The 27,591-nt window shown below is 37.9% G+C and overlaps 6 protein-coding genes across 12 annotated transcripts in view; 3 read left to right on the top strand and 3 right to left on the bottom strand.

Moving 5' to 3' along the window:
* The first annotated feature begins 2,075 nt into the window (after window positions 1–2,075).
* LOC125949478 (DDB1- and CUL4-associated factor 13) overlaps window positions 2,076–27,591 on the top strand; it is a 32,776-nt gene continuing 7,260 nt past the window's right edge. Inside the window, exon 1 of one of the 2 annotated variants that reach the window (XM_049676499.1) lies at window positions 2,076–2,180. The gene's annotated coding sequence lies outside the window, so the exon portion shown is untranslated. Of the gene's footprint in view, window positions 2,181–2,325; window positions 2,354–27,591 lie in introns of those variants that run through there. The other variant, XM_049676496.1, reaches the window with a different exon arrangement.
* LOC125949480 (dihydrofolate reductase) lies at window positions 2,239–3,404 on the top strand. The gene is made up of 3 exons (XM_049676502.1): window positions 2,239–2,353; window positions 2,534–2,621; window positions 2,681–3,404. The coding sequence occupies exons 2-3, from the start codon at window positions 2,539–2,541 to the stop codon at window positions 3,156–3,158; spliced, it is 561 nt and encodes a 186-aa protein (XP_049532459.1). The 5' UTR covers window positions 2,239–2,353; window positions 2,534–2,538; the 3' UTR covers window positions 3,159–3,404.
* LOC125949481 (succinate dehydrogenase assembly factor 3, mitochondrial) lies at window positions 3,224–3,827 on the bottom strand. The gene is made up of 3 exons (XM_049676503.1): window positions 3,636–3,827; window positions 3,457–3,566; window positions 3,224–3,382 (listed from the first exon to the last, which is right to left on the bottom strand). The coding sequence occupies exons 1-3, from the start codon at window positions 3,691–3,693 to the stop codon at window positions 3,224–3,226; spliced, it is 327 nt and encodes a 108-aa protein (XP_049532460.1). The 5' UTR covers window positions 3,694–3,827.
* Window positions 3,954–7,304, top strand: LOC125949479 (pyruvate dehydrogenase (acetyl-transferring) kinase, mitochondrial). Of its 2 annotated transcripts, none has more exons than XM_049676500.1 (8): window positions 3,954–4,313; window positions 4,783–4,990; window positions 5,120–5,310; window positions 5,432–5,593; window positions 5,683–5,979; window positions 6,050–6,159; window positions 6,250–6,348; window positions 7,168–7,304. In XM_049676500.1, the coding sequence occupies exons 1-8, from the start codon at window positions 4,211–4,213 to the stop codon at window positions 7,240–7,242; spliced, it is 1,245 nt and encodes a 414-aa protein (XP_049532457.1). In that variant the 5' UTR covers window positions 3,954–4,210; the 3' UTR covers window positions 7,243–7,304. The 2 variants fall into 2 exon arrangements, with proteins under 2 accessions (XP_049532457.1, XP_049532458.1); XM_049676501.1 differs by lacking the exon at window positions 7,168–7,304 and adding an exon at window positions 6,661–6,956.
* Window positions 7,641–11,065, bottom strand: LOC125949477 (myotubularin-related protein 10). Of its 2 annotated transcripts, XM_049676494.1 has the most exons (10): window positions 10,847–11,065; window positions 10,557–10,752; window positions 10,438–10,489; window positions 10,237–10,376; window positions 10,022–10,174; window positions 9,814–9,938; window positions 9,501–9,735; window positions 9,203–9,433; window positions 8,511–9,119; window positions 7,641–8,387 (listed from the first exon to the last, which is right to left on the bottom strand). In XM_049676494.1, the coding sequence occupies exons 2-10, from the start codon at window positions 10,608–10,610 to the stop codon at window positions 7,968–7,970; spliced, it is 2,019 nt and encodes a 672-aa protein (XP_049532451.1). In that variant the 5' UTR covers window positions 10,611–10,752; window positions 10,847–11,065; the 3' UTR covers window positions 7,641–7,967. The 2 variants fall into 2 exon arrangements, with proteins under 2 accessions (XP_049532451.1, XP_049532450.1); XM_049676493.1 differs by lacking the exon at window positions 10,847–11,065 and having other exon boundaries at window positions 10,557–10,835.
* On the bottom strand, window positions 12,351–27,577 carry LOC125949476 (WD repeat and FYVE domain-containing protein 3). Of its 4 annotated transcripts, none has more exons than XM_049676489.1 (29): window positions 27,072–27,576; window positions 26,834–26,990; window positions 26,604–26,771; window positions 26,349–26,541; window positions 26,098–26,284; window positions 25,470–26,033; window positions 24,844–24,983; window positions 24,383–24,553; window positions 24,152–24,324; window positions 23,845–24,021; window positions 23,561–23,739; window positions 23,276–23,459; window positions 21,895–22,948; window positions 21,139–21,443; window positions 20,281–20,934; window positions 20,083–20,217; window positions 19,391–19,543; window positions 16,555–19,298; window positions 16,399–16,495; window positions 16,132–16,328; window positions 15,749–16,055; window positions 14,925–15,554; window positions 14,739–14,842; window positions 14,398–14,648; window positions 13,825–14,309; window positions 13,539–13,730; window positions 13,181–13,304; window positions 12,971–13,108; window positions 12,351–12,747 (listed from the first exon to the last, which is right to left on the bottom strand). In XM_049676489.1, exons 1-29 carry the CDS (start codon window positions 27,404–27,406, stop codon window positions 12,647–12,649), a joined length of 10,299 nt encoding a protein of 3,432 aa, XP_049532446.1. In that variant the 5' UTR covers window positions 27,407–27,576; the 3' UTR covers window positions 12,351–12,646. The 4 variants fall into 4 exon arrangements, with proteins under 4 accessions (XP_049532446.1, XP_049532447.1, XP_049532448.1 ...); XM_049676490.1 differs by having other exon boundaries at window positions 24,383–24,526; XM_049676491.1 differs by lacking the exons at window positions 21,895–22,948; window positions 23,561–23,739; window positions 23,845–24,021; ... (7 more) ...; window positions 26,834–26,990; window positions 27,072–27,576 and having other exon boundaries at window positions 23,276–23,327.

Below are 27,591 nucleotides of genomic sequence, written 5' to 3'. Positions count from 1 at the left end.
AAAGCCAAAATATCTTTTGGAAAGGCGGTCTTTCTACCTAGAAGACGAGCCATCCCGCTGTTTCGATATGGTTGCTTCGGTCCCTGGCGGAATGTGCCTATCGGTATCCTTTCTAATAAGCTACTCACTCGCCTTCCTGGTGGCTTCATGGCTTAACGTGTTGTCATAAAACATAGACTTAAGGCAGCGGGTGATTTCAGTTATACCAAAACCACATTTATTGCTCGTGCTCTTTCGTGGTCATTGAAGCGATCCTTTGTAGTGAAGCATATTTTAGTCTTTCTATATGCCCTCCGTCACCTTTGCGAGACGCGGCTGGCCTTGTTTGAAAAGTGGAATTGAACTATAAGACTCCTACATTTTTGGATTGCTGAATTGAACAGCAAACAAAGAAGTACAAGTGCTAAACGATAATTGAAAATAAATGTTAACCAGATTAAAGCCGATAACTTAAGCCTAGTCCATTCTCCATAAAAGAGGTAAACTCAAAAGGGTTTCCCCAATTGTGTAACTAAAAATGCAGCAATATCGCCGCCCAGTCATTAACCGTACCACTGCCTCGTTGTAATTGCTTTCTTGTTGCACTTATGCTGCAAAAAACGAGGAAATATTGAAATCCCGGTGGGCGAAAAATCGCTCCTCACCGAATTTCCGCGAAACGCCGATTCAAATCGCGTGTTCAAACTTTCGAGCAAACTACCCGAACTGCTTACCAGTTTTCGTTATAAACAGGATCCAGGAGTCGAAAGTTTCGCGGAAGTTTCGACTCCTAAAACCGCAGGGCTGTAAGGGACGACAGTGATAAGCGCAAAATATGCGCGATTTTCAAAGAAGGCAAAATTTTCCTAACTCGATTTTTTGGTTCCTAACTCGACTTTTTGGTTCCTAACTCGTCTTTTTGGTACCTAACTCAATTTTTTGGTTCCTAACTCGTCTTTTTGGTACCTAACTCAATTTTTTGGTTCCTAACTCGTCTTTTTGGTACCTAACTCAATTTTTTGGTTCCTAACTCGTCTTTTTGGTACCTAACTCGATTTTTTGGTTCCTAACTCGACTTTTCAAAAACTGACTTCAGTGCCCTCCGGTCAACCCGGTCGCCCCGAGAACTGGACAATTCCCCGTGAACAAAAAAATTGACGCCTGAGGCGTCAAGTAACGCCTGACCAAGGTACTTTAAAAAGACAGGTAGCTTTATCCAGAACAAATCCTCGATCGTATTTTAGAAAAAACTTCAGAGTTTGACATTCACGGGATGGTGGGATGTTTACTTCGGGAACGCTCTTTTCGGAGCTGTTTTCGCTTTTCCGTGGTATTACGACAGTTAAAATTCACGAAAAGTGGCACGAAAGTTGAAGTTTATGCAAATATTCCCAAAATTCTTTCAATAGTTTCAATATGGTATCGGTCCGTAGGTCTTGCCACCCGGCCTAGAACAAGAGCTAACTAGCGTTCCTGGACCGTGCTCACTCGCTGTAAAACACAACTCGGTCGCTCGATTGATCTTAAATAGAGAGATGAATCATTTAAACATTCGAAAAAGAGTGAAATCAAGTACTTTCCCTGATAAAACCACCAAACTTGCCCACATCTTCTTCTTCTTCTTCTTGAAACTCACGTGGTTTTGTTGATAAAAAGCGCCCTCCTATGAATGTCAAACAAATTCAAAATGGTGACCTGTCAAAGCGGTTAAGATGCTACCTGTCTTTTTAAAGTACCTTGCGCCTGACGGGAATAGGCACCTTAAATAAATGCGATAAAGGGCCTGCGCGGCACTGTAGACTTGTTTTGGCTTTGAGGTTAGGTCGCTGTAAAAAGGGGGGTTTTTTAAACTTTTTTGCACAATTTTGTAAATTTCGTGATAAAGATAAGGAGATAAGCAGAAATTCAAGTCATTTACACTACTTGTAGTCCTGCCTTTGTTCTTGTTGGAAAAGTAGGCCTTCCCGGCCACACAAACCGTACAAACTGTGGACAACTGCATCCCAATCTACAAAAGACAGCACTGAAACCACGAAACAGGATTCTACCTTTTACTTTCCCTTCTCCTGAAAAGGATCCTTTAACACAGTTCCGGAAACCAATTAACCAGCTCACGATCAACCCTAGAGAGTACTGAAGTTTGCGACCGGCGATCCGGGTGTCTCGGAAATCCATCGAAACCCGCTCAGGTGAGCGGTAAGGTTCGTGATTCTGCAAGAAACTGTTACATTAACGATCGAATTCTCCTTTTAGCCAACATCGCGGCAAGGTCTACTGCAACAAAGATTACGGATAGCCTTTTTAGCAACCAAAGGGAAAGAAAAGATTGCACTCATTCGTCCCAACTTACGTCCGGAACATCCGGATCCGTGCAGTAAGTATCTTCCATCAAAGACTCGGTGATGCAAATAGAAAACTTTTGGACAAAACGCAGGGGAAAATCGATTGTAAAAAAAAAACCAAGAAAAAAACCTGTAGCAAAAAGATACAAAGAAATCTGCTTAATAGAAGCGTTGAAGGTAGTTAATTTATTATCTTCATTATTCAATCACAGAAAACATGTCGCTAAAATTCAGTTGTATCGTAGCCATGTGCGAAAATCGAGGAATCGGAATCAAGGGGGATCTTCCTTGGCGACTCAAGTTGGTATTTTATGAGGAGGTTTGAAGTGTTTTATTCTGAATATATTTTTTACTTTCAGAAACGAGCTTAAATATTTTTCCTCTATGACCAAGAAAGTCCGAGATAATGGAAAACGAAATGCCGTAATTATGGGTCGCAAAACGTACTTTGGAGTTCCAGAAAGTAAGCGACCGCTGCCGCAACGATTGAACGTCGTCCTTACGCATAACGCAGCGGAACATTCTTTCCCACCGGAGGTGCTTGTCTGCAGCAGCCTTGAAGACGCCTTGCTCAAATTAGATACCACCAAACACGGAGAAAACATAGAAAATGTTTGGATCGTTGGTGGAAATAGCGTTTACAAGGAAGCGATGGAATCTGACCGTTGTCATCGTGTTTATCTTACAGAAATTAAGAAAACTTTCGAGTGTGACGCTTTTTTCCCAACAATACCTGCATCCTTTGCTCTAGTAGCAAATGACCCGGATGTTCCTAGTGAAGAACAAGAGGAAAACGATATCCATTACACATACAAAATTTATGAAAGGCAGCCTTAACGTCGAGAATCCAACTACACTGCAATAGACTTCCGTCGATAGAAAGGTCTAGATGCAAACGGCGGTCAATGGTTCTTGGTTTCTTTTAAAAGTTCGTACAACTGCGATAACTGTTCGTCACGAAAATGCTCCAACTGAGCTTCTGTCAAGTTTTCACCAATCATTCCAACAGGTAGTGGTTTTCCTTTCAATCCTAGCTGTTCTGCTAAACTTAATGCATAGCCCTAATAAAAATTTGGAAAATGAGTTTTTTTATATTCCTCGAAATCATCTATATCTACTTCCAAGAGTTACTTACCGCCCATTCTTTGATGAAATGCTCACTTTCTAGAGGAGAACAGTTCTTATGTCTTTTAAACTCATCCTTAACATACCCATCTCCCATCTCCTGCAACGCCGCCGGTAGTCCTGCAAGTTTCGCAGCCCTCTTTTAAATCATGCTGCTTTGCTTGTAAATGGTTGATCGGATTTACTTACCTCGGTGCAATCGTAATATAGTTTTGTACAAAACTTTAACTTTTCTAGCATGATCCATCCCGTTCTGGTTTTTGACTTGCGATCTGGGTTTGTATGGCCGGGAAGGCCTAAATTTACAAAATTGTGCAAAAAAGTTTAAAAATCCCCTTTTTACAGCGACCTAACCTCAAAACCAAAACAACTTTCCGGGGCAATCCGGGTTTATGTAACAAGCTGCAGAGGCAGTTTTCTAGTTTTCTATGGGCAGTTTTGTAGTGTGTGTCAGTGTGTCGTGCGTGCGTACGTAGGGGATCGCGTGTGTGCGCCTTTGCGGTTTGTTGTGGACGATGTTGTTGTTGTGAAAATCCATGAAAATTGGGAAATTCTTGATTTCTTAGCTCCGGAAATTTTCGAACGGTCTCAAATACCGCTCCGGAAGTTTTCCATAACAAATTAACATCATTTGCAATTCCCGCCGGTGTACGGTGTACTTGTAGTACCGCTGCAGCAGCGCGATTCTTTATCAAAGTGGTGTTTAATCACTGTTCGGAACGTAGATCTGGGATCTTGATAGGTAGACAAGCTGAACCGCAATAATGAGGCTGTTTCCTGTTCGTTTCTCCAACATCAACAAAATGTTGGACTTTTACTCCCAATTTAATCCTTCGCCACTCAGCATAAAGCAATTTATAGATTTCGGTAAGTTTTCGTTCATTCTCGAAATTTGTGAACCATCAGTGCGACGGAACAGGCGGGATGCGATAAGATAGTTCACAAATTGGAAAGTGCTTCCTCTTGTCCATAAAAGTATACATTTGCTGATGACTCAAAGTCACAAATCTTCAATTCCGCCTTGTTGCCAAGGCCAGACTTGCCTGCGCCAGAGTGGCTTGCGGTACGGGCCTTAACTTACCCAAGATGGTAGTTGCTTTCTTCCCCGTTTTTCTATAAGAATCTTTTAGAGAATGATGAAAATCTACCCGTCCTATCGAATCAAACGTTCTCAAAACTGCCTTTTGCGTTATTTTGCATCAGTTTTGGTTCATTGGTTCGCGGTAATGCGGGGTAAAGAAATCGCACTGGAACAAGGTGTTTGGTGTGCTCTACCAAGTGCTAGCTCGATGATTGTTTGAGATTTCAATTACTGAAATGTGTCCTTTTATTACAGGCCTTAATGCGTGTCCGAAAAAATCGTTTGTATTCCTGCGGAAGGAACTCCCCGTCCGGTTGGCGAATATAATGAAGGAAATCACATTACTACCGGAAAGTTTACTCAGAATGCCCTCGGTGGGTTTGGTCAGCGCTTGGTACGTGAAAAGCTTCGAAGAGATACTCGTATTCGAGAAAACCGATCCATCAGAAAGCAACCTGGAAAAGTATGTTCAATAGGATATCTTACTATCAGTATAGAATTTATGTTAATGAATATTTCTTTCTGTTCCCACTGAATTCAATTATACGTTTCTACAACCGGGATTCTGTAAATCCAACTACTTTAAACACAGATTTTGCAAATCCCTCATACAAATACGTGATCGTCACTCCGATGTTGTACAAACGATGGCACAAGGCATACTGGAGCTGAAGGAGAGTCGAAATGGAGCCATCGAGCCGTCGACGGAGCTCTCCATCCAGTATTTCCTAGATCGCCTTTACATGTCTCGTATCAGCATTCGTATGCTCATCAACCAGCATAGTAAGCAGCTACGTGAGATAAAGCCATACACACCTTTTTGATTAATAACATTGCTTAAGTAGTCCTTGCCAGTATTCCTTGTGATACTGATAGTATCTCATTTCATTTCTTGTATTTCTAGCAATACTTTTTGGGGATATACCGCAAACTGGGCGACATATTGGAAGTATAGATCCGTTATGTGACCCCCACATGGTCGTCAGAGATGCATACGATAATGCACGCTTTTTATGTGATCAATATTATCTTGCTAGTCCTGAGCTAGAAGTCATAGAACACAATGGTAAGCTCAATGGCATACTAAATATCGCTTGTTCATTTCTCTCCACAGTGAAAACAGTGAAATGTTTTTTTTTATTTAATTTACTTTAGAAATTGATAAAGGGAATCCCATCAAGATTGTATATGTACCCTCCCATCTTTATCATATGCTCTTTGAGTTGTTCAAAAATTCAATGCGTGCCGTGATGGAACACCATGGGACGGAGAATGAGGTGCCACCGATTAAGGTTACAATAGTAAAAGGAAAAGAAGACATTTGTGTTAAAATGTCTGATCAGGGAGGAGGCATACCCCGATCGCAGGTCGACCAATTGTTCAAGTACATGTACAGTACGGCACCACAGCCGCCCAAATCAAAAACTGATTTACCGCTGGTTCCATTGGCAGGTAAGCGACTAGCTCAAATGATATGAATAGAATCAAGTAGACACGATTTTTCCTGTTTTTTTTTTTGTAGGCTATGGCTACGGTTTACCTATATCCAGATTGTATGCCCGTTACTTCCATGGTGATTTGGTTCTCTTCTCTTGCGAAGGATATGGTTCAGATGCCATAATTTATCTGAAAGTATGTGCATGTGATCAATTGCATTTGTTGTTCAAACATTAACCTTTTTCTTTTCTGAATACTCCAATATGAATGATGCTGCTCGAATAGGCGTTTTCAGACGAAGCGAACGAACTACTGCCGATTTTTAATAAAACAAGTACGCGTTTTTACAAAGCTACTGTACCGACCGGAGACTGGTCAAATCAGGTAAAGGGTAAAAAGATTAAACCTATTGTAATTTAATGAGTGTGTACTACACGGGGCATTGAACATTTTAACGACAAATATTGCCTTAGTTTAATACGCTATCAACAAATAAGAAGAGATAAGCAGCATGAGGATCGGTTTAATCTACCAAAGACGATCCATGCGACAAAACAATGCAATCTTAGACGCCAACACGCCAAACACTTGCACATTTCATAAGGTTAACATTTCAGCGCGTGATTGTCGTTGAGTTTGACTTAACATCGAATGAATTCCACTGTTATATATTTTTTCAAATTCTTATATGTGCAGGGGAAAAACTTCACCAACAGATTGTTGTAGCCGTTATTTACGATATCTTCCAGCAGTACCGTACAGAGGGAACGGCTACTTTCCGGTCCGTTCTATCTGCGGCCTGCTACTCCTACTTCTTGAGCGTCGATTTACTACGATATTATGACTTAAAAATTTATGTTATATAGCTTTTTTCTATTCATATAAGTGTTTCGTTAATTCGTTCGTGGTTTGTGCTACGATTAACTTCTGTCAATTTGGTTTTTAAAATACATGCGTTGTTATTAACAATTTAAAACGATTGATTTGTTTTATTTTTTCATGTATCGTTACATCGTGTTTTCTCCCTTATTTAAATCAAAATGAAAGATAGGCTGTTTCTTGATGTGAGCATAGACCGCGCTGGTACCATCCAAAACAGCATAATAGGCAAAAAGGAATATGCTGGAATAGGATGTAACAGGTTTACAATGCCATAAAATAGTCAATTTGCTCAACTCAGTATTTATCACGTTATCTTTACAGAATTCGGACATGAACTCCAAGCAAATGAATGCTCAAACGCGACGTACCGGTTCTCTCGGGACGAATACATCTTGATCTTCAGAGGGTAACGAGAATGAAACAGGAACATTTAAAGAATCGTGATGGTTACAAAGAGCTTTATTTAGATAAAAGAGGCTATTATCGTAATAGTTGCGGTATTGTAGTTGGACTTTATGTGAGGTAAGAAGGGCTTAAATGGTTTTGTGAAAACCAAATAAATCACCGAAAGTCTACAGTTTATTTTTAGCGGCATTTATGAATTCCACAGGTATCGCAAAAACCCAAATCCATTTGAAACTTGCATTAATTTATTGCCTCTCGTAAGTAAATATGAAATTAAACTTAATGAGACTTGAAACAATCGGAATAACTATATTGGAGGTTCCCATTTCTTTTCAATTTCAATTTTTATCGAGCATAACAATAGATTTCAGTTCTTGTTAGTGTAAAAATAAATGGGCATCCGTTTATCCGACAATGCCTATATTTGCTGTACAAGTTTTCCTCGTCAAGTAGAATTTTCCCATTTGGTTTACCAAAAGATAGGCTTAACAAAATCGATATTCGTGCTAAAAAAATATTAATGTTACAGCCAGTTCTACCTGACTGTTGAGTTCGTGTTTTACATTGGAATGGCTTTCCCCAGTACGAACCGTCAGCATACAATTCCAATCATATAAATATACTTTTCTGTCTTATTCTCCTCGCCGGGAATCCCGTGCATCTCAAGCGATTTTTTTTCTTTAACAAATGCCTACATTTGGTCCCAGAAACCATACTTAATCATTCAACGAAGACGTTTCATACATGGAATCATGCGAGAGATTGATTCCATTATTCCCAATCAGGAGTTCCGAACATACTTCTGTTGACGGCGTTATGCTGGTAAAAGGAAAGAAAGAACTGATGCATAAGGTTGATTCTGATGCAGCATCAAGATCACGTGTGTGCACAACCGTCGACGATAGCATTTGTTCTAAGGCATCCATTCGCTCATCAACTGTCTCATAAGGCTCATGGTTCCCTAGAGTTCGACGTAATTTGCGGATGTTGTTTAGTAGTATATGATTCAGCAGCTCACTCTGAGCAATTCCACCATATTTAATTTCGAGATGTGGCATCCATCGAAAATAACACTGCTGCCAGAGTTCTATGTCGCGCAGACAGTACTGCGGTTGCAAATGTTCTTTGTCGATATTCTGTTGAAGAAAAACATTGGCTATTATCTGATTGTCTGAGTTATTAATATCTGGTTAGATGAGATTATCACTCAACATTATTTGACCCTTTAGTAAATACAGCGTCTTGCTCGGCATACTTACATTCAAAGGTTCTTTTCCAGGGGTCGTATTGATCAACGCTTCTGGTTGGTAAAGCGGATTTGTGAATAGAGCCAAGTCTTTACCTCCAAACTGCATTGCCCAATCCCAAACAGGTCGCAGGATGATATGATCGGCGTGAACAGCGTTATAGCGTTCTGTTTCGGAGTTGAACTGAAAGGTATCAAATATTGGCAAAAATAGTGAATCCCACAATGTGGTGAGAAACGTCCCGGAAAACTCAAATGCCTTCGGGAATTGGTGCAACAACTGCCAAACGCAATCTAGAAATAATAAGAAAATTGGGCTGCGTTCTGTAGATTTTACAGTGGCCACATGCCCGATTCGATCGCTAAACGGGTGGCCCAGAGTTATCCATTCTTTTTGAATAAGATTTTGGAAGCCTTGTAACGTGCGATAGCTTTTATCGAGTAGCAATTGCACTAAGCTTGATATTACTCCGCACATATCGCGCCCATTTATTTCCTGCAACACCACTGTTTGGCCATCGAGCAGCATCTTGGCGGCTAAATCGGAATGTTTCAGACACAACGAAACGTAAAAGAGCCAGTAGCTTTTTTCAACCATCGAATAGAATCGTCCATCCTGGGCCTGAAACAGACAAATAGATCCGGAAATGACATAGAAAGGTCCATATATTACATACATTATACATGCAATTAACTTGATTGTACCATAAACTGTTGATCATTGTCAGGAGTACAGAGATCACGCAATTTCATGTAACTAAGGTTGACGTCCTGTATGCTAGGGAGAATTTTGTATAGCTCGAGTAATCGCGGTTGTCTTTTCTGTGGATCACAGCGACGTACATGCTCGAGCAGGATGTTCTCCACGGTGGTGTTGGTAATATCCGGATTAAGTTCGGCAAGCCTTACCAACGCAGCATCGTGGTAGCCCCAAACCTTGAAGATTATATCGATATTAGTAATACAATTCCTAGAACATTAAAGCGCAGTCACAGTGCCATACCCAAATGGCAGAACGATCGTTGCGAAAGCTTTTTGAAATATTGTTGTAATCCATATCGGTCAGATGCTTAGGCACAACAAAATGCATCGGAAGGGAGCTGTCGGATATCCTGCAGTCTTTGGAAAACACGCGCCATCCGGCAGTAGCATTGCATCTTTCCAACTCCTGAAGCCAATCCGTTTTCTTGCGAAACATTTTCGTAGCGTTGGACGCAGTTCCATTGCATGAATTGTCCCTGTAAAGTACATCATGAAATTTGAAATCATCAATTTCGTCAGCAATAACTATGTCAAATAACTATGATAAGACTTACTTAAATTGATACAAAAACAGCAGATTATGTCTCGCTGGATAGGCAAACTTCACCAGGGCATCGGCAATATACTTTCCCTTACCAACATCGGACAGTTGAAAGCCAAAGGTTAATGTTTTGAAATTCTATGACCACCGAAAAGAAACCCAAACATGTAAGCCATGGATCAACGTAAAAGACACATTTCTTTAAATCCCCTAAGACAAACCTTGCATATAATCCTTATTTTGTCGATTTTATTGCTGTTCTTCATTTGGGGGCAAATCAGCTTTTTCTTCTTATCGACAACCTGATAGATCCGATCGATGTTGGATAGCGATACGTCTGACGAGCCAAGAAAGCGATTACTTTGGAAAGGATGCTGTAAAAACTCCAAATTATATTCAAAGAGGACCCAAACACTTGCGAAAAACAGTAGCTTACATGATCGTCATCTATATCAACAAATACGAACGAAAGACGGAAATTGGTAATCATTAGAATGCCTTTTCGCTCCGAAAGCACCTTTCCTAATGAAGCTGTGTACATGCAAACATGATTTGCTCGGGCAGCTTCAATTTCTCCTGCAAATATTTGTAAAATCTGCAAACCAAATTCTCGAATCGAACCTCCAGCACATCATACCCGATAACAGCTGTGGTTTGTAGTCCTCGGTTAGGAATTTGTCGTCGGCGACCTGAAATCATTGTAGAATACGTCTGATATTATTGATCAGTTCGCAGCAGTATTCAATTATCACGTACCTGCTTAACATAGCTGGTAAAGTTCTGTTTCGGTTTGGTGCGTGCTTCAGACATTATTCAGGCAAAGTGTGCAATATTTTACACAGCAAATAGTACTAAACACTTTTTTGATCATACAGCAAAACAGGCGAGAAATCTTAATTCAAGAGAAACTGTATTTCCCCATCATTCGATTAATGCGTCACTTGCGGCAATTCTGTTGGAAATCACAAAAAGAACACGATCATTGCAAACCTTCCCGAAATTTTTGTAAATAAAACTCTGTCCTCAAACACTCTACGTAACAATACCGTTTCCGTTCTCCGTTCCGGGCCCTGTTTCTTCGGAACCCGACCGACACTACCAATGGGGTGCATAGACATTTTAGCACTGCAACGACTGCGGGCAATCTGTTAAAGACAGGGCGAAGGTCTGACGTGTTTGCTGTTGTAGTGCCAGAAATGCTTCAGATTTCAAATCCGTCAGATTTCCAAAATTCCAAACCTACAATTTGAAAATACGACCATAAAGAGCTTAACTTCTGAAAGAAAAGATAAAAATTCAGTGATGAAAACGTATCCGTTTTGATCGCATGATTTTTCCATACAAAAATAAGGGTTACGGGGCCTCCCAAGGCCGATGGTTACCTGGGCTTTAAGCAGTCAAACTCGCTGATAAGGTGCTTCCCAAGCAAGGTTTTTCAAATTTCGTTTACGCTAGAGTTTACGCTCCGTGTGGCAGGGCCTAATATATTTAAAAACCATCATTTTGTTATGGCTGGCACATTCCTCGATCGCAATAGAATCGAAAAATCTGATCGATTTTGAAGAGTACTTCTAATTAACATAAAACCACAAAACTAGCTTATTATTGTGAGGAATTGTAATTGATTGAAAAGAACAATTTAACTGGAAATCTCTGGTAGTGTGTAGAATGAATGCAAAGATGGAGGAAATACAAAGATGCAAGGAACCAGCGTGTATACCCCAGGTCAGGGGCGGTTATCTTTCCCGTCCCATCGGCCAGGGCGCAGGGCTACCCAATTTACCCCGTAACAAAAGTCCCTTGATCAAATAAATTTATAAAACTATTTGAAACCTTGTTATGGTTCTTATCATGCGGCGCAACCAACGATTGGTCTTGGGTCTAACATCCTTCAGATCAGATCATCCTTTCTCAGCTCGCGCTCGAGCGCCATCCTTATCCATGTCGATAGTCGAGATATTCTCATATCAATATCGATAGCGTCGCTCCATCTCGAAATGAGTCTACCACAACCACGTTTGTCTACGGCTCGCCCATCCTTATATATTTAAAAAAATGATATCGCAACAGCAAATAAACTTCTTACTAAACTTTTATTCTCGACTAATTCTATCGCATAGACAAAACGAATAAAGATAATAGTGAAATGAGCGCTACAATGCTCATAAGATGAATATATTTTTTCGTATTTGAACACTTTTCTTTAACAGTTGCGTAACACACTTTCTATAAAATATTGAGTACATCTTTTTAGCACAGTCATATTGAGATAAACAGATATGAATATATTTAAACGAAAAAAAGGATAGAGTCCTAGATTATGTCGGATTACTTCAGCATCCCCTTCCATGGTAATACCATCGGATTACTATTAAAATCACAACTAAAGTCGAGCGATATAAAGGCAAATACCATTCCGCTATTCGAATTCCCGCAAAAATTTTTTTACAAACTGCAAAATAAACAAAAACGAAGTTCGCCTTAATCCAGTGATATTCCAAAAAATCGTAATGTCTGAATGCTACCCGGTCTGACATTATCCCATTTGAATGCTTTGTTTATACACAACATTTTACTAATATTATATTTCTATTTTTGTTACTTTGGAAATCTACTAATGTGTTATATGTTTTGTATCAACATTATAAATAGTGTACGTCTAATAGCTTTCCAATATCCGTTTCTACATCATGGCTACAATCCAATGGTAAAGTAAATCGCACTTTACTCAATGCATATTGCTTCACAGTTCCTTACAAACTATTCGAAAAATAAATTATTGTTATAAGTATTTCCTTTTTTTCAGATATCGCTAACCGTATCATGAATAAATGGTCGATGCATAATTATGCATCTTCATGCTTTTGAAAGCCGCTGATCATCCTCGTACTATGAGAAAAAGGAGATTCTGTTACTGTCCACGCAAAAACACGTCCTCTGGCATCACCTGCAATAGGCAATGGTGCATCAAAATATATGCAATTGCAGTTAAACGAATTTGTAGTCAATGTAAAATAACTTATAGTGTTTTGAAATATATATATATATATATATATATATATATATATATATATATATATATATATATATATATATATATATATATATATATATATATATATATATATATATATATATATATATATATAAATTTTCGAAAGATAACTTACCCACATATACCCACTGGTGATCTTTTGAAATTGCAAGAGCAGTGATACTGGCCGGTTCAGCATTGGTTTTACGATCATATGCCGTGTTCATGGTCAGGTCTACCCTGAGTACCAGCTGTCTTATCCAATCTTTTTTGACTAAGAAAATTTCGTTTATTAGAAGGAATATTTATATAATTTGGAAACAATAAATCATTGTTGGACACATACTTTCCTTTTGGCTTAACATCGGCTTTACATGTGCATCTTTTGTATCTGTTTCTAAGCATTCCAGTGAGCTTTGTTTGTTTCTCTGTTCTTCACTTGATGTACTCCTAAACTCCATTGACCACATCTAAGAATACCAAAAGATTTAATTCATAATAAGAGATAGTCGGACAAAAAAAACTCTGCTTTTAGTAAAACCCCAGAACAAGAACCAGGGACGTAGCTGCTGAAGGATGGAAGGAAGGAAGGTAAGCTTATTGGGCTTAAACAAAGATTATATATTTTTTTATGTTAAGTTTTATCCCGTCGGTAGCGGTTGAGTAATCTTAAAAAAGTCCTTAACGGAAAACGTACTACTTACTCTCACAACTCCATCAGTTGATCCGGTGATGATAACATTCTTATCATCCCATTCTTTGATATAAGAAAAAGTTGTGCACAGAATTTGCTGCATACGATTAGAACATCCGGTACTGGTGTTGACAAATGATAACTTCACGCCATTTATTGACCACACATAAAGCCACGTGCCAGAGCATGTCGCAATGTCGCCCTTATTGAATTAGAAAAATAAACATTCATAAGTAAGAGTCATTAATACACAATGTGGTTTGGTGAAATAATATATATTTTTTTTTAAATCTCACCGTCAATTCATTGATTGCGACCGCAGTTAGGACTCCAACATGTCCAGTCAATTGACGAACGTAAGTGAGGCGCGATAGATTCCATATGATTGCAGTACGATCTCGAGACCCACTAACAATAATGTTATATGCAGAGCTAGAGGCCAGTACTGTGACGGCCTCTTTGTGTCCAAATAGAGTCTGCTGCAGATTGATTTTTTTTGACTTTATGTCAATACTGTACACTAACAAAACCGTGCTAGTACCAGCTAGGATGAGTTGCTTTACTGATGGCGACGCACTTGCAAGAATTTCACCACACTGATCGATGTTTTCAAATATAAAGCTTGCTCTATCCGCCTCATAGGACCCAATGCGTATAGAATGGTCCGCGAAACCCCAAGATACGTATCGGTTATACGCATTTGGAATAAGAATTTTGTTTTGCTCCACAGCTAAAATATTCTTGTCTTGTAGTATAATCTGACCAACTGGACCTTTGATCTCTTTAAAAAATAAACAACAATACGTAAATAATAAAAATATGTTAAGTAAATTGGTTTTCAAAACATTGCGATATTAATGGATATGTACCTTTTACAGGTTGTGCACTTGGTTTGAGTTTGTTTAAGTGATAGAAGAATATTTTCTCATTACACAACGTCGCATTGTTCACGAGTGCTGATGATGGCGTTATTAAAGGACTAACATCCATCAGTTTGCCCAAATGTTTTAACGGGTTCATTTTCTTAGCAGGATGGGCTTTTCGAAACAATTGCTTGGGAATCTGTCCAAAATTATTTATAAACCCAATTGCAGCATTTTTTTGCAGAGGATCTTCAATGCTAGGGAGGTAAAAAGGGGATAAAAATGGAAAGATGTTTAATGTAAAAAAAAACAACTGTTGTTAAACGCAAGGGAAAGTAAACGCTTACTTGTAAATATCTACATTGCCTTCATAAAATAAATGGTGAAATACGTTGATGGCTTCAACCGATGCTTGCCCACGTTGTTTGTATCCAAAAATAAGATCTATCCACTACAGGAATTGTCAATTGAAATACATCAGTTAATAATTAATGTTCTTATTAATTTATTCTAGAAAACTGCTAGTTACATACCAAATGCAGATGACGACTCACGTATTCACACTCAAGGGCTTCTCGATGCACGCGTATAAATTCCCTAGCGTCGTTCTTAGCCCAAGGTGGCAAAATCACATTATTCAAAACTTCACCATTTTGTTTAGTGCCAAGATCGAATCTATTTTCGTTTTCTAAAAATTCTGGTAAATAAAAAAACTCCGGAATCAACTCCTTCACATCAGCCATGTTTTGCCTGGAAGCAGAATACCACGCTTCCTGTATGCTATGAAACATGCGATCGGCCAGATCAAAATGTCCGCCTTGCAGTCTAAGAAAATGTTGTGTGAACGGTTCCATACGAACTAAATATGCGCAAACAATCATAGCTGAGCTGTAATGTGTTCCATAGTGGTAGGGTGGCGTGTCGCCTTGAGGATCGTCCCAATCATTAAATCGCTTGACAAACTGCTCCAAGCGGTCTTCTGATTGAGCACCCATTGGTTTTGCCAAGTCGCGGAAATTGGATGCGTCAGTCAGGTCTAATGTTTCCGAGGTATAATTTGATAAAATCCATGGGAATACCGGATACTGCATAAGGTCATTATATGAACGCCCGGCCAAAGAATTCAAATGCATTAGATATTGAAAATTGGATAATTCTCCACGCTGAAACGAGAAGTAATACATTCAATCATTTCTAATCAGCGATTAAACAGCAGTAATTCAGTTTAATCAGCAGTATTTTTTAGTAAGATTAAACTATGAGTGAATAATCAAGAGAATAAAACAAACTAAATAGCAATACAATGTTTTAGACGATTATAAATTTCATGTAATGAATTGCTTAAAAAGTGACTCACCACCCAACGTTGTGTTACAGATGTTTCTCCGATCAGACCACTTAACAATCCAGTATTTTGTTCAACATTAGCAGCTCGTTTCTGCCCTGCTACTGATAAATGAGCATTGTCGGCTGTATTTGTTGCATTTGAAATAAGCTTCTGGAATACTTTGTTGCGAACCTTGCATGGAAAACTGAGCAAGTAATTTTGCCCATCCTCACAAAACAACTCAAGTGCTACTGGTTGCAGAAGATACCGTCTTTTATGTATTTCACGAATATCTTCGTAGAATAGCTTTGAAGATTGTCTTTTGCCAGGACACACGCTATCGATGATACATGAAAGATATTTTAATCCTGTTTCCTCCAATTTAAATTAACAAACTATAAAATATACATTACATTTGTGAGCTTCCAGTAGCAGTGCTAGGTATAATTGGTTCAAAACTTTCTTTCGGCAACGAATCAATATCTCTGATTTCACGATTACGTAACAATGTTAATCCATCCACGATGTAACAACATTCTTTGCCTATTAACAGCAATCCCTCAAATGTATCCAAACCTTGTATACGGGCGGTTCGGAAAATGTGCGAAACCTGTCCATTGAACACAACAAATGGTATATCGAAAAGTGAGTTTGCAATAATGTCTGTCACTAAAATTTACCTTTTCTCTTTCCTCCAGCAGTCGTAACAACACTTGGTTGTCGGGCAATGATGAACAAACATCCTCGTCATTATCTAAACAATCATCGCCTGTCGTTCTGGAAATATGTTTTCTTATAGTTTGTTTAATTACAATTAATCTACACATGGGATATACCTTTGAGGCTTGGGCGATTCCGAATTGTTAATCGAACAATCATTAGCAACTATACCTCCTCTATTGCTGTTTGAATCATATTCAAATTGTTCAGGAAACATGCATCGATACTGTTGCACAAAGGCATTATACTTTTCACTATCATGACTAATTGCAACGCGACATTTTATCTGCCGTGGCTGCCGTGAATCAGCGTTTATGCCTTGCAATTGTTGTTGACGAGCAGGATAATGGACATAGAATAGATCGTTTCGTAACATTTTCTTGCGCATCCGATAAGGGCCTTCGGTGGAATCTAGAATCCATTTAGTAAAGTCTGCGCAACAGTCTGGACCCCAGATGGCACGTTCACGTATAAGTTCTGCCTCAGTTTGAAGCCAATCTTGGTAAACATAGCGTTTAGAATGTGCGCTATTGTAGCTATGTTGTGCTATTCGCAATTCCCAGTAATCTCGGACTGGCATCAGTTTAGCAAAGCAAATTTGTTCAATTGATGCGGCACTTAGCTCATTCGGTCTGATACGTCTCTTGTTATTGTCTTTCTTCAGCTTAGACCGGCTTGTAAGTCGTGTTAAGCCTCCAGTAACTTTTTGAATTTTAGATTGAATGTTTTTGTTACCCTCCCAGGGAGCTTTATAAATTGATCGTCGCTCACCTTCCAAAAAGGCCATCCAGTGTTTCAACGCAACATCACATATTTGAGCTTCAGTTTGTTTCATATCTGGCGCCCTTGAATTACGGACTGGTTGTGCAAGAGTTACTTTGAATATTTCTTCTATAACAGGCTTTTTACAGATATACAACTCCTCCCACACTCGAAAAGAAACAATGTCTAATTTAGATGACATAGAAGAAATGTTCGGTAAGTCAATAGGATTTGTTCTGATATTTGGTTCTTGCTCTTGGGCGAACAATGTATCTACGTGCCAAGTTGTCGTGCGTCGAGATGCATGCGGGGAGGTTGATGTTAAAACAATAGATTTTTTGTCACTTGCATCCGATTGGCCATTCAACTGTAAAAGGCAGTAGGTCAGACATCCGATAAAGTCAGGATCATGATTACCAGCACCAAACACGAGCAAACGATTGGTCATTATAAGCTGAAGCACCTCCACTAATGAAGAAGAATCGTTATCACGTGGCGGATAGGCAAGAAGATACAATATACATCGATTGAGAGAGCGATAAATAGATTCCAATGATCCAGTATTGCCTATGTTACATATATGACCGCTGCTTACCCCTCTGCTCGAGACGGTCGAAGAATGATATTGTTTCATTTTGAGTATCAAATGAATGCAGAAATCAAGAATCTCGCGACCATCTATGTAAAGCATTCGTTGCCATAATTTATCAACTATTCTAGACGCTACGTAGAAAACATTTGCAGCAAGCGACTGCGTAGAATTCAATGATAACAAGTTATTCGCTGATAATGCTTGCAATACATTTGATGACAACAGATGATTTATGATCAATGATATTATTTTAGTCAAAAAATGCTTCCTTTGTTCTTCACTTACGATATTATAAGGAATAAAAATTTCCAATACGCAATCGATCACTGGAGGCGATTTTGCAGTATGTGTAAGTGGCAAAGACTCTGAAACCAGGGTCAACAAAAATTCAAGCACATGCTGTGCCGATGGCATATGAAATTCGAAACAGGCTGATTCACTACGTTCATAACTATCGTTTGTACATTCAGGCATAGTCTTGCTTGTGATAGCGTTGTTCACATTCTCGTTCAAGCTTTCACCTGCCGAATGGAGGGAATTTGAGGATTTTAACGTTGTACTACATAATTTAGACAACACAGGGTCCAAAAGAGGAAATGGAGGAGGGTACAACGTAGCTATAATGGATGCAATTACATCAGCACTCATCACAATTGATGCAAACTCTGGGATATGTTCATAAAATGACATAAGGAGTTTCATAACATCGGTTGAATATCTTTGAAGTCGATTTTGTATCGTATTTGCTTCTGTTTCGTAGTCACTAGAACAATTCTTTTGTGCTCCGCCTGTACCAGTCTCATGGTCATGTATTACTTTTCTGATCATGGTTAATAACACACATATAGCTTCCGAGCAGAATAATGATTTATCTGATGATTGTTTTGTAATTTTTCGATCTGGATGATCTGATAACCAAACAAAAGACCAGATTTCTTCCAGACTTTTGCTGTCCGACGGAAGTTCGGTTGATTTTGTAGGACATCCTAATACTAACGAAATGAGTAAAGAATAAACTTCTGGTACGTCAGTTCGATGAAGCAGCAACCATTCAAGATAAGGGAAGCCCATAAGTACTAAGGACTGTTGTGAACCACCATTTTCAGAACTGCTGGCTGTTACAACATTTGCCAAAACTTCTCCCTCCATCTGAGGGACGCTCGATGATAGCAAAATAGCATTACGTGATTTGCTAACCAACTCCGTATTTTTTAAATACCCTTCTGCTTCAATGCTCCCAGTACCATCACGAAATCGAATAAGCATTGGTTCTCGTGCCAGTAGTATGACCAACAATCGCATAGCCCATAACATAGTTGAGCGATGAAGATGAGGTTGCATTAAAAGCAGTATCCAATCCATTCCCAGTACCCGAGAAATATCGTCACATAACCGTAAATTAATGACATTATTATTCCCAAAAAGCAAGCTATGTAATGTTTGCAGGCATCGATTACGTATAAGTATGCGTTGACTCATTTCAAGATCAGCTTCAATATTGCTCATCTGTAAAGAATCAAATCAAGGTTTGACATATGCGATAAGTTATTAAAAATACAAAAATAGATAATTGATTTTTGATTTTTAGTAATACTTGCCTCGGGAATGCTATTGAGGATATACTGTCCAAAAAGTAGCAAATCGTTGCATCTCGTTTGTACGTTGAGTAACGTGTACATGAATGAAAACAGTGCATTTAGCGCGTTGTCTTCAGTGATGTATTCAATTATAAATAGTAGTTTTGGCAAGCACTAAAATATACAGAGAACAGGTATAACATACATAAATGTACTTAATTATAATAATTAAAGAAAAGATTGTTACTACTTAACTACTTTTCAACAAACTAGAGCGGAAATGGTCAAATTTATTATGTATGAATGACCGATGAGATTCGAGATTTATAAGGCGATAAGGACCCTTATCATTGTATTAAAGTTAAACGTATGTAGTTGTATTTAAGTTAATCAATCAATAAAATCTTTATCACTTCCATAAGTTTAGACTAAAACATTATCTGCATTTTCTTTTGTGTTTTGTGATTCAATTGTACAATCGAAATGCAATCCATGATCAAAAGTATTAATAGTTATTGAGATTTCTAGTTTCCTGCCGGAAGTTCGGAGCAGGTGAATGCATTGACAGGCGGCTTCTAATAATTGTAATGTAAATTATAAAATAAACTATGACCAATTAAACCTTAAAATGATAATCCTTAGCTTAAAAATAACATGACCCAAAAAACTAATTAAACGAAAAAAGAAAATAGTAAATAACTAAATAATTTTACCTGCAAATCCTGCATAACACGAATATTTTTTAATTTTGCGTTAGATTCTTCGGCAAGTTCCAACAGATGTTCGATCAAGGATCTTATTAGATCATTGGACGTATCTAACCAAATGTCGAAGTCGCAAAGTAAATCCTGTAGACAAAAGTAATATTTTGTGATATTTTTGATTAATCTATTGTCTTAAATGAAACTTACGTGAAAAGCTGTTATGTTTGGTATTGTGGTGTTTTCAAATCCGGTATGTATCGTTCCAACAACATTAAACGTGAGATGCAAAATATGCGAATTAAGAAGATGTTTCTTACGTTTAAACAGCATTCCTAACGTTTGGTAATATCGGCAACTAATCATTTCCTGGCGTGCTGATTTATTAGTACGCAAAATACATGCTAACGTTTTAACAGCAGCATAAAGGCTTTCAATGTTTTGCGACATTGCAACCAATCCAAGTAAAACACTGCATCCTCCGATAGAATTCATTGCCATTGACACAGGAAAGGGATTAAATTTTCGTATTCCCAAATATCCAACCAAGACACCTCCTAAAGTACGAGCTGGTCCAATCAGATGTCCAGCGCAATTGTGCAATATCAATATGGGGGTCGCGTTTTCGTGTGAACTCATACCAAGTTGCTTTCCTATTGCCTTAGCATCTGCGCGATTATATACTTTACGTATTTTAGAAAGTGTCATGTAAGAATAGGCTTTTGGATTAACTCCAAATGTCATTCGCTCTTCTGAAACTAATGCGCAAACATCATCTTCATCTTTTAAGCGGACATCCTGGAACGAACCAGTATAATGCGGACCTAAGGCGTATACCCGATTCATAATCGATGCATCGAAGACCTATAAAGATAAAAAAAAAGATTAATGGCAAAATATAACACAATGTCTGACCACAGTGAATCGTAAAACTTGTAATTTTGTCATTGGAATTGGACTATTGTTGCATGGAAATAGATTTTCTTTGTATTTACAGTTTTTATCCAAGAAGAAATGTTTTAGGCAGACTCAACATAATATTGTTACTCAACATTACCATCAACATACCTCATCGACGAGATGACAAACACCTTGTTTCCACACAAGTGACGAATATTTTCGCCATATTGGAGGCGTTCCAATAATGGCATGAACAGAGTTTCCTATGTTGTTGTCGTTGCTGTGCAGTCCACTTTGAATGGGATGAATGTTTTGAGTGTGTACAAGTCTTCCATCAATATAGATGGAAAGAGTCGACATTTTTGGAATATTTTTGTTCAACGTTAGCCCTATGTGATGCCACTGGCATTCTTCGAGGAATGTAGTGCACCAAATACGTGCGTAATATCCTTCCTTGAAATTGCTACAATGAGCTAAAAATCAGAAAAAAACCCATTAGACGTATAATATTTTAGAACAGATTAGTATAAGATCAGATACAAGATCAGGTATTTTAACATAACATTAAAAACTTTTTTTTATGCTACAGAAACTCAATGCTGGAAAGTAAATATGTGTGTCAAATTAGGCTCTAATTGAGCTAGTTTATTCTAGCTTATTCTTTTAATTATTTTTTCCATTTGCACCAATTGATAGTCAAATTGGTAGATTGAATAAAAAACATGTTTATGATTCTGAAAGATGATATGATTGATCGAGTGTATAAATGATCTCCCGACTATCTCAAACCTATCTTGGGGTAAGTGGTGGGACTAATCACCATCATTTAAAATATATAGTATGATCTGCATCATTGTTAATTATACCAACAAAATAATAAATGGATTTGAAATATTTTATAACTTTTAAAAGAGACTAATTTACCTGTACTGAATGCCATCTCCTCTGTAGTAATCAAAAGTGATTTGTCGTTTGGAAGCATGAGCAGGCCAAATACCACTACTGCATCGTCAATGATATTATCGTTGGTGCGGATTATGTGCAACAGCCTTATGGGATGGTTATCAGTATTAGCATGGGGAACACATTCGATGCAAAACCATGTACTAAATGTAAATCCAGTGGCTGCAGGGAAAACCCTATCACCGGTACCAATACCACCAACACTCCCACATTCTTGAGCATAAATAGTACTATTACTTGTGCTTCCAGTGGTGCTATATGTTCCAGTCGGCAACCATAGGATATTAGTTCCTGTATCATCTCCACTACTTTTTGAACATATTCCTTCGCTAGTTATCGTACCTGTTCCTTTCGAAGCCGTTGCATATCTTTGGAGTGTGGAACTATATATGTGATTTAATTGATTTGGTGCAATGTTCGGAAAAAATAAACATCCAAATCCTTCAGTAGACATATCCATTTCAATGAAAGAGGGTAAGGTGACTGAACCATGCGCTCGGAAATCACGCGGTGTTGCTATTGACACTAGTGTTTTCACTCTGGTTAATGGTACTGGAGGGTATGCATTTTTCCATAATGAAATTTCACTCGGTTTTGATTCTTCATTTCGATTCGTTAGAGTTAAACGTAGAAATGATCGTAATTCTTGAGGTTTCAGCGCCTGCACAGCTAGGCGCTCGAAAATATGTTGTAAAGGAGTGTGGAGTGGATGTAGTTCATCTATAAAAGCCTCCTTACACATATGCAGAATCAGGTGGTTCAATCCGCTGTCGCACAAAATTTGTTGGTTCCTTTCACTTCGAACCAAAGATTTTATAACTTCCGCCAAAAAAAATTGCAATGTCATAGTGCACGAATGCATAGTCGGCCGTGTGTCAGTATTATTTTTTTCCAAACTCAGATCCGCCACCGAAGGAAGCAGCTTTAACATGCATTCGATAATGCATGGATGTACGATAAGACAATCTGATGTATACGTAGATACGGTAGACGTAGATGTTTTGAGATCCGAGGACTATTGACGAAGCAAAGAAAGAAAAAACATCATGTGAGATTTGTAGTATTAAATTAAACTCTCATGTTCTCTTGATCCGAGCACAATGGTTCTAAGCTGATCTAACTAACTAAATAAAAATTAACATATGGATCATCCGTCATTTATTTTAAACAAAAAACAAATATGCGGAGTTGAACTCTAAGTTCGATGATTTTTTTAAATATATAAACGAACAGAAGAAAAAAATGTCATTTGAAACCTTAAATGAATACACCAACACAAAAAATGTACGGATTGTTTGAATTAGAAATAAAGTTTAATAAACAAAACTATTGGTGAACTTACTATTCTGTTTGGTATAGGATGGTCGCTTTTTGCTACTGGTTTAGTTGTATTGCATCGAGATGTTTGCATTAAATCGCATGTCTCTTGTTTATCGAATATGTCTAGCACAATATCGTAGAGGACACGGTAGATAATACAAATTGAATTCAAACTCCATGGTATACTGTCAGAAAAACACATGTCCCTGCAACACCAAAACATGAAGATTCAATTAAAATTTAAGCCGCTTGCTAATAGCAAAGAAATATAATGAAACCCCGTAAGTGATGCTTTCCCAATATTTACCATTTATCTGTAGTATCAAAAGTCATGTGGAAGACGGTTTTAAATAATTCCATTTTTTGTTCGTCAACGCTGAATACATTGGTATGATCAGTATAGCTGTGTGTATAAGGTTGAATGATTTCTGTATCCGAAAAACAACCAAATTCTCGAATAGCTTGATAGAACAATGTGTTGGATATCTGTACAAATGGAATAAGTTGTTAAATCTAATTTAGTACCAAAAAAATTATGGCTCGTAATTATCGATTCCCAAGCAAACAAGCATTATAATCAAGACCACTAACCTCGGATTGAAAATATTTTGCATTTGCTGGTTCAAATCGCATGGCAGCACTTAGAGTTTGACAAACGACTCGAAATAACCGTACATTCTTTTGCAATAACTCGTTGTTCAGATGAATGTTTGTGAACTGACCCTTTAGAGACTCCAAAACATTCACGACGTATACAAACCCACCCACCTGCAAGAAATGAAATCAATATGAAAAAAGGTTTAACGTGTAAGATGTGAAGATTGACATAACAATGAACGAAAACCGTTATATAGTTATTCATTAATAGTTGAAAGCATTCAGTAATAATGTAAACTACCTTTCGAAAGAAGGCCCTCGAGCGATGACTTTCCCTGAGACATTCAATAAGAAATTGTAACACGTTCATTCTGATTGAAGTGGAATTTGGCGCACGGTCTGCATTCATGTTTTTAAGCAAATTCAACATATCATCCTCTCCGCCTACTGTTGAAATGAGTTCTCTCACGATTTCTAAAAGAAAACAAGTATTTTTCAACTGTACCAATGCTGATTTCTAACTAAAACATACTTAGCATTTCAGGGCTATAATGATCATATTTCATCATTTCGTAGATGCATTTATTACCACCGCAGTTTTTGAAAATAGCAGTATTGGTTGCATTTCCGTTCAGTAGCATTCCAAGTCCTTCCAGGACAAGCCGTCCTAAGGATTCTGCAGTATTAGATGTAGAAGGTATCACTAAACCAAAATATTCAAAAAACTTGTTTTGAGTACAGAATGTGAAATCCACCAAGGACGTTGTATATTTTGTTAACGTTTACGGACATCTTCTAAGGTAAAATTATGTGTACATAGTAACAAAATTACAAATGCATGAGATATAGCTTACATACAAAAGTTGCATGAAAATAAGAATTTATAGGTTTATTTACCAAAGCAGCTAAATCAAACAAAAACAAAGAATTGTGTTTCGAAAGTAGCATGATCAAATGAAACATATTAGGCGTACTTTCAAATAGTTTTCTCACCTTTTTCAAGACTTTCCTCCATTTCACTAGCTATTGCATCCATATGAATGCACAAATATTCTTTGTACCGCTTCATACATGTGACGAATACCTCCAATATTCCTACCTCGCGGTAAACATCGACAAATCCGTTATTGATCCTAAGCAAATAACATACATTTTAAGTTAAACGACGATAAAAGAATCGTTAGTGTGAAATAGTTTAATACTAAAGCGATCTAGGCCCAACCGGAACAAAATGACTGCAGTGTATACACTCTTGTAAGGAAATGTACTATTTGGTGTCGCTTGACATGTTAAAGAGCATTGGATACATATTTTTCCATTCTTTTTTGCAGATATAAAGTTTTGGCGACCTGAGAAGAAGTAAGGACGGAAATCATTTTGACCCGGTTTTGTCCCTTTTTTAGTAAAAACAAAATCAACCAATCTTGGCAATTCTCGAAATACCAATTTTATAAATCAATCAATCACATCCACGCAAGCAAACCCCATACTGAATCGGCCATCTTAGTATGGGATTTGCGTGCAAGGACTATCCTATATAACAACCCTACATAACAATAATAATTCTTAAGCATGCCAATAATTGTTACTAGAAATGTGATAGGTCTGCCAATACATACCTTAATAGATGTACTAGTGTTCGAGTGCATCTGACGCTTGTTTCCATCACATAATTCGACTTCAAAATAACCGAAAGCGAAATTAGTTCTTTTCGTGGTACAAAATTCAGTTGGATTACGATAAATTCGACAAGTTCGAAAAACGTTGACTGAATCATTTTTGGTTTTAGATGAATTTTTTCAGCGAATAGACAAAGAGTATTTAAAGATTCCAGGATAAAATAATTTGCGTCATCCATTCGATAAATTTCCATTATGGCTTCTAATATTTTACAACACAGCAATGCAGTGGACGCGCGTAGAAATACTGTTTGTAGGACCTGGAATGCATTTAAATTACGCACACAACTTCCCTTTGCTGAAATGTGGGGCACACGGAATTCTTGCGGCTGGCCTTTTGGTATCAGAACATGTTTTTGCTTTTGATCAGAACAAGGGACCAAAGTTTGAGTTTGAGTGAATCCAGTAGTGCAAAGAGAAACAATCATTGGTATTGTCATGCGAAGAACATTCTCGAGTACATCATTTTCCTCTACACCATTTTCCACCAGCTCTAGGTCAACTCTGTAAGATGGAAAGAATTTGATGAGCGTTTTCAAATCGTTTTCAACATGGATGAAATTCATACTTTAGTAAAAAATCAATTATAAACTGATAGCCTTGGCTTAGCTTGAAGTCGTCTAATAACGTCTGTGAAAAACAACACGATCTTTGTAGAAAGGCAGATATTGAAAGTAACATTTCAACTGTATCTAAGGGTTTGAAAACTGACGAACGTCGCATGTTGTCTAAACAGAGTGCGATACATCCTTTTCCTAGAATAAAGGTGTGTAATGTGAAAAATACTTTCCAAGACAATTATCCCTTATCACACTTTACCATGTAGGTAGGAGAGAATTGCGTTACTCAAGCCATGTTCGGCAATGATAAAAAGAATTTCACGAGCTAGTGCCCTCCATTTAGTATTACATGGGGCAAATTGTGTGGTCACTGTAGAAAACAGCAATGTCAAATCATCCATCACAATCAATTCTTCAACCGCGGATGGAAGACTACAAAGTTTATGTAATATCTGAAAAAGCGTAAAATATATCAACGTTCGTTTCTGATCTTGACGAAGGATGAGTGTGTTACCTGAGACAATGTGCTGTATAATAACAGTAAACAATTCCCGCCATGTGCTTCTGATTTCTGCAAACTGTTTCGAGCTGAGATGTCACACTCCTTTTCTTCCTCTGGAAGGTCCAAAAACAAATATATGCATCGTACCAACGTTGAGGGCAACGACGCGTTGATCATTATCTGCAATGTATGAGGATGTTCGAGTAAGTTCCTTTATTTTGCTTCTAAAAGAAATATATTACCTTTTGTAATGAAAAACTATCATCTGTAGCTATCATGATGTTGATGGCTGTTAATAACATCCATCCATTGCATGGTTCATTTTGGGCCTCAGAATCTTGAAATTGTAAGTACGTTGCTATCGATTTTGATGCACCCTCTGTACTTTGATTCGAAGCTCTATGGTATGGAAAATGGGAAATTAACGATACGGATGCATTACATGAAGCTTTACGAATTCATTCATTTGTCGAGAGATACCTATGCTTGATTTCTTTGGCTAGTAAATAGGATATGTGATAGCAGAATGCGTTGTTAAACTCCCATGATACAGTTCGAGTGGATGCGCTCGTCGCACTACGGTCGTTTCCATCGGAAACAGGATTTCTCGGTTTAAAGATATTGCAATAAAGGGGCGCCATGTGATACAATCGGGTAGCTTGCTCATGTTCGGTTAGCTGTGATTTTGAATTGATAAACTCGTTAAACAATTTCTCAAGATGAAGCAAAGTTAAATCAGTTTCCTTCTCGTTCGGTAGTACGACTGAGTTGCTGCATTTGTGACTATACGGGTATATTGATTCGGGAACATTCATCTTTGTTGGTAAAGTTCGTAAGTTCGTACTCCTTTCACTAATGAGTTGATTTAATTCTCCGAAACGCTAATTTCACACTGTTCGCGCAAAATCGCCTGTGAACATTTTTCTTTTCACAACGAAGAGCGTGTTTTTAAGGTGCGTGCATCTTCGATAGAAGCCACAAAAACTTTGACAGCGAGTTT

The sequence above is a fragment of the Anopheles darlingi genome, chromosome 2 (genome assembly GCF_943734745.1).
Source record: "Anopheles darlingi chromosome 2, idAnoDarlMG_H_01, whole genome shotgun sequence".
Lineage (NCBI taxonomy): Eukaryota > Metazoa > Arthropoda > Insecta > Diptera > Culicidae > Anopheles > Anopheles darlingi.
Note: the sequence above shows the minus strand (reverse complement) of the source record. Positions and strands in the feature narration are given on the sequence as shown.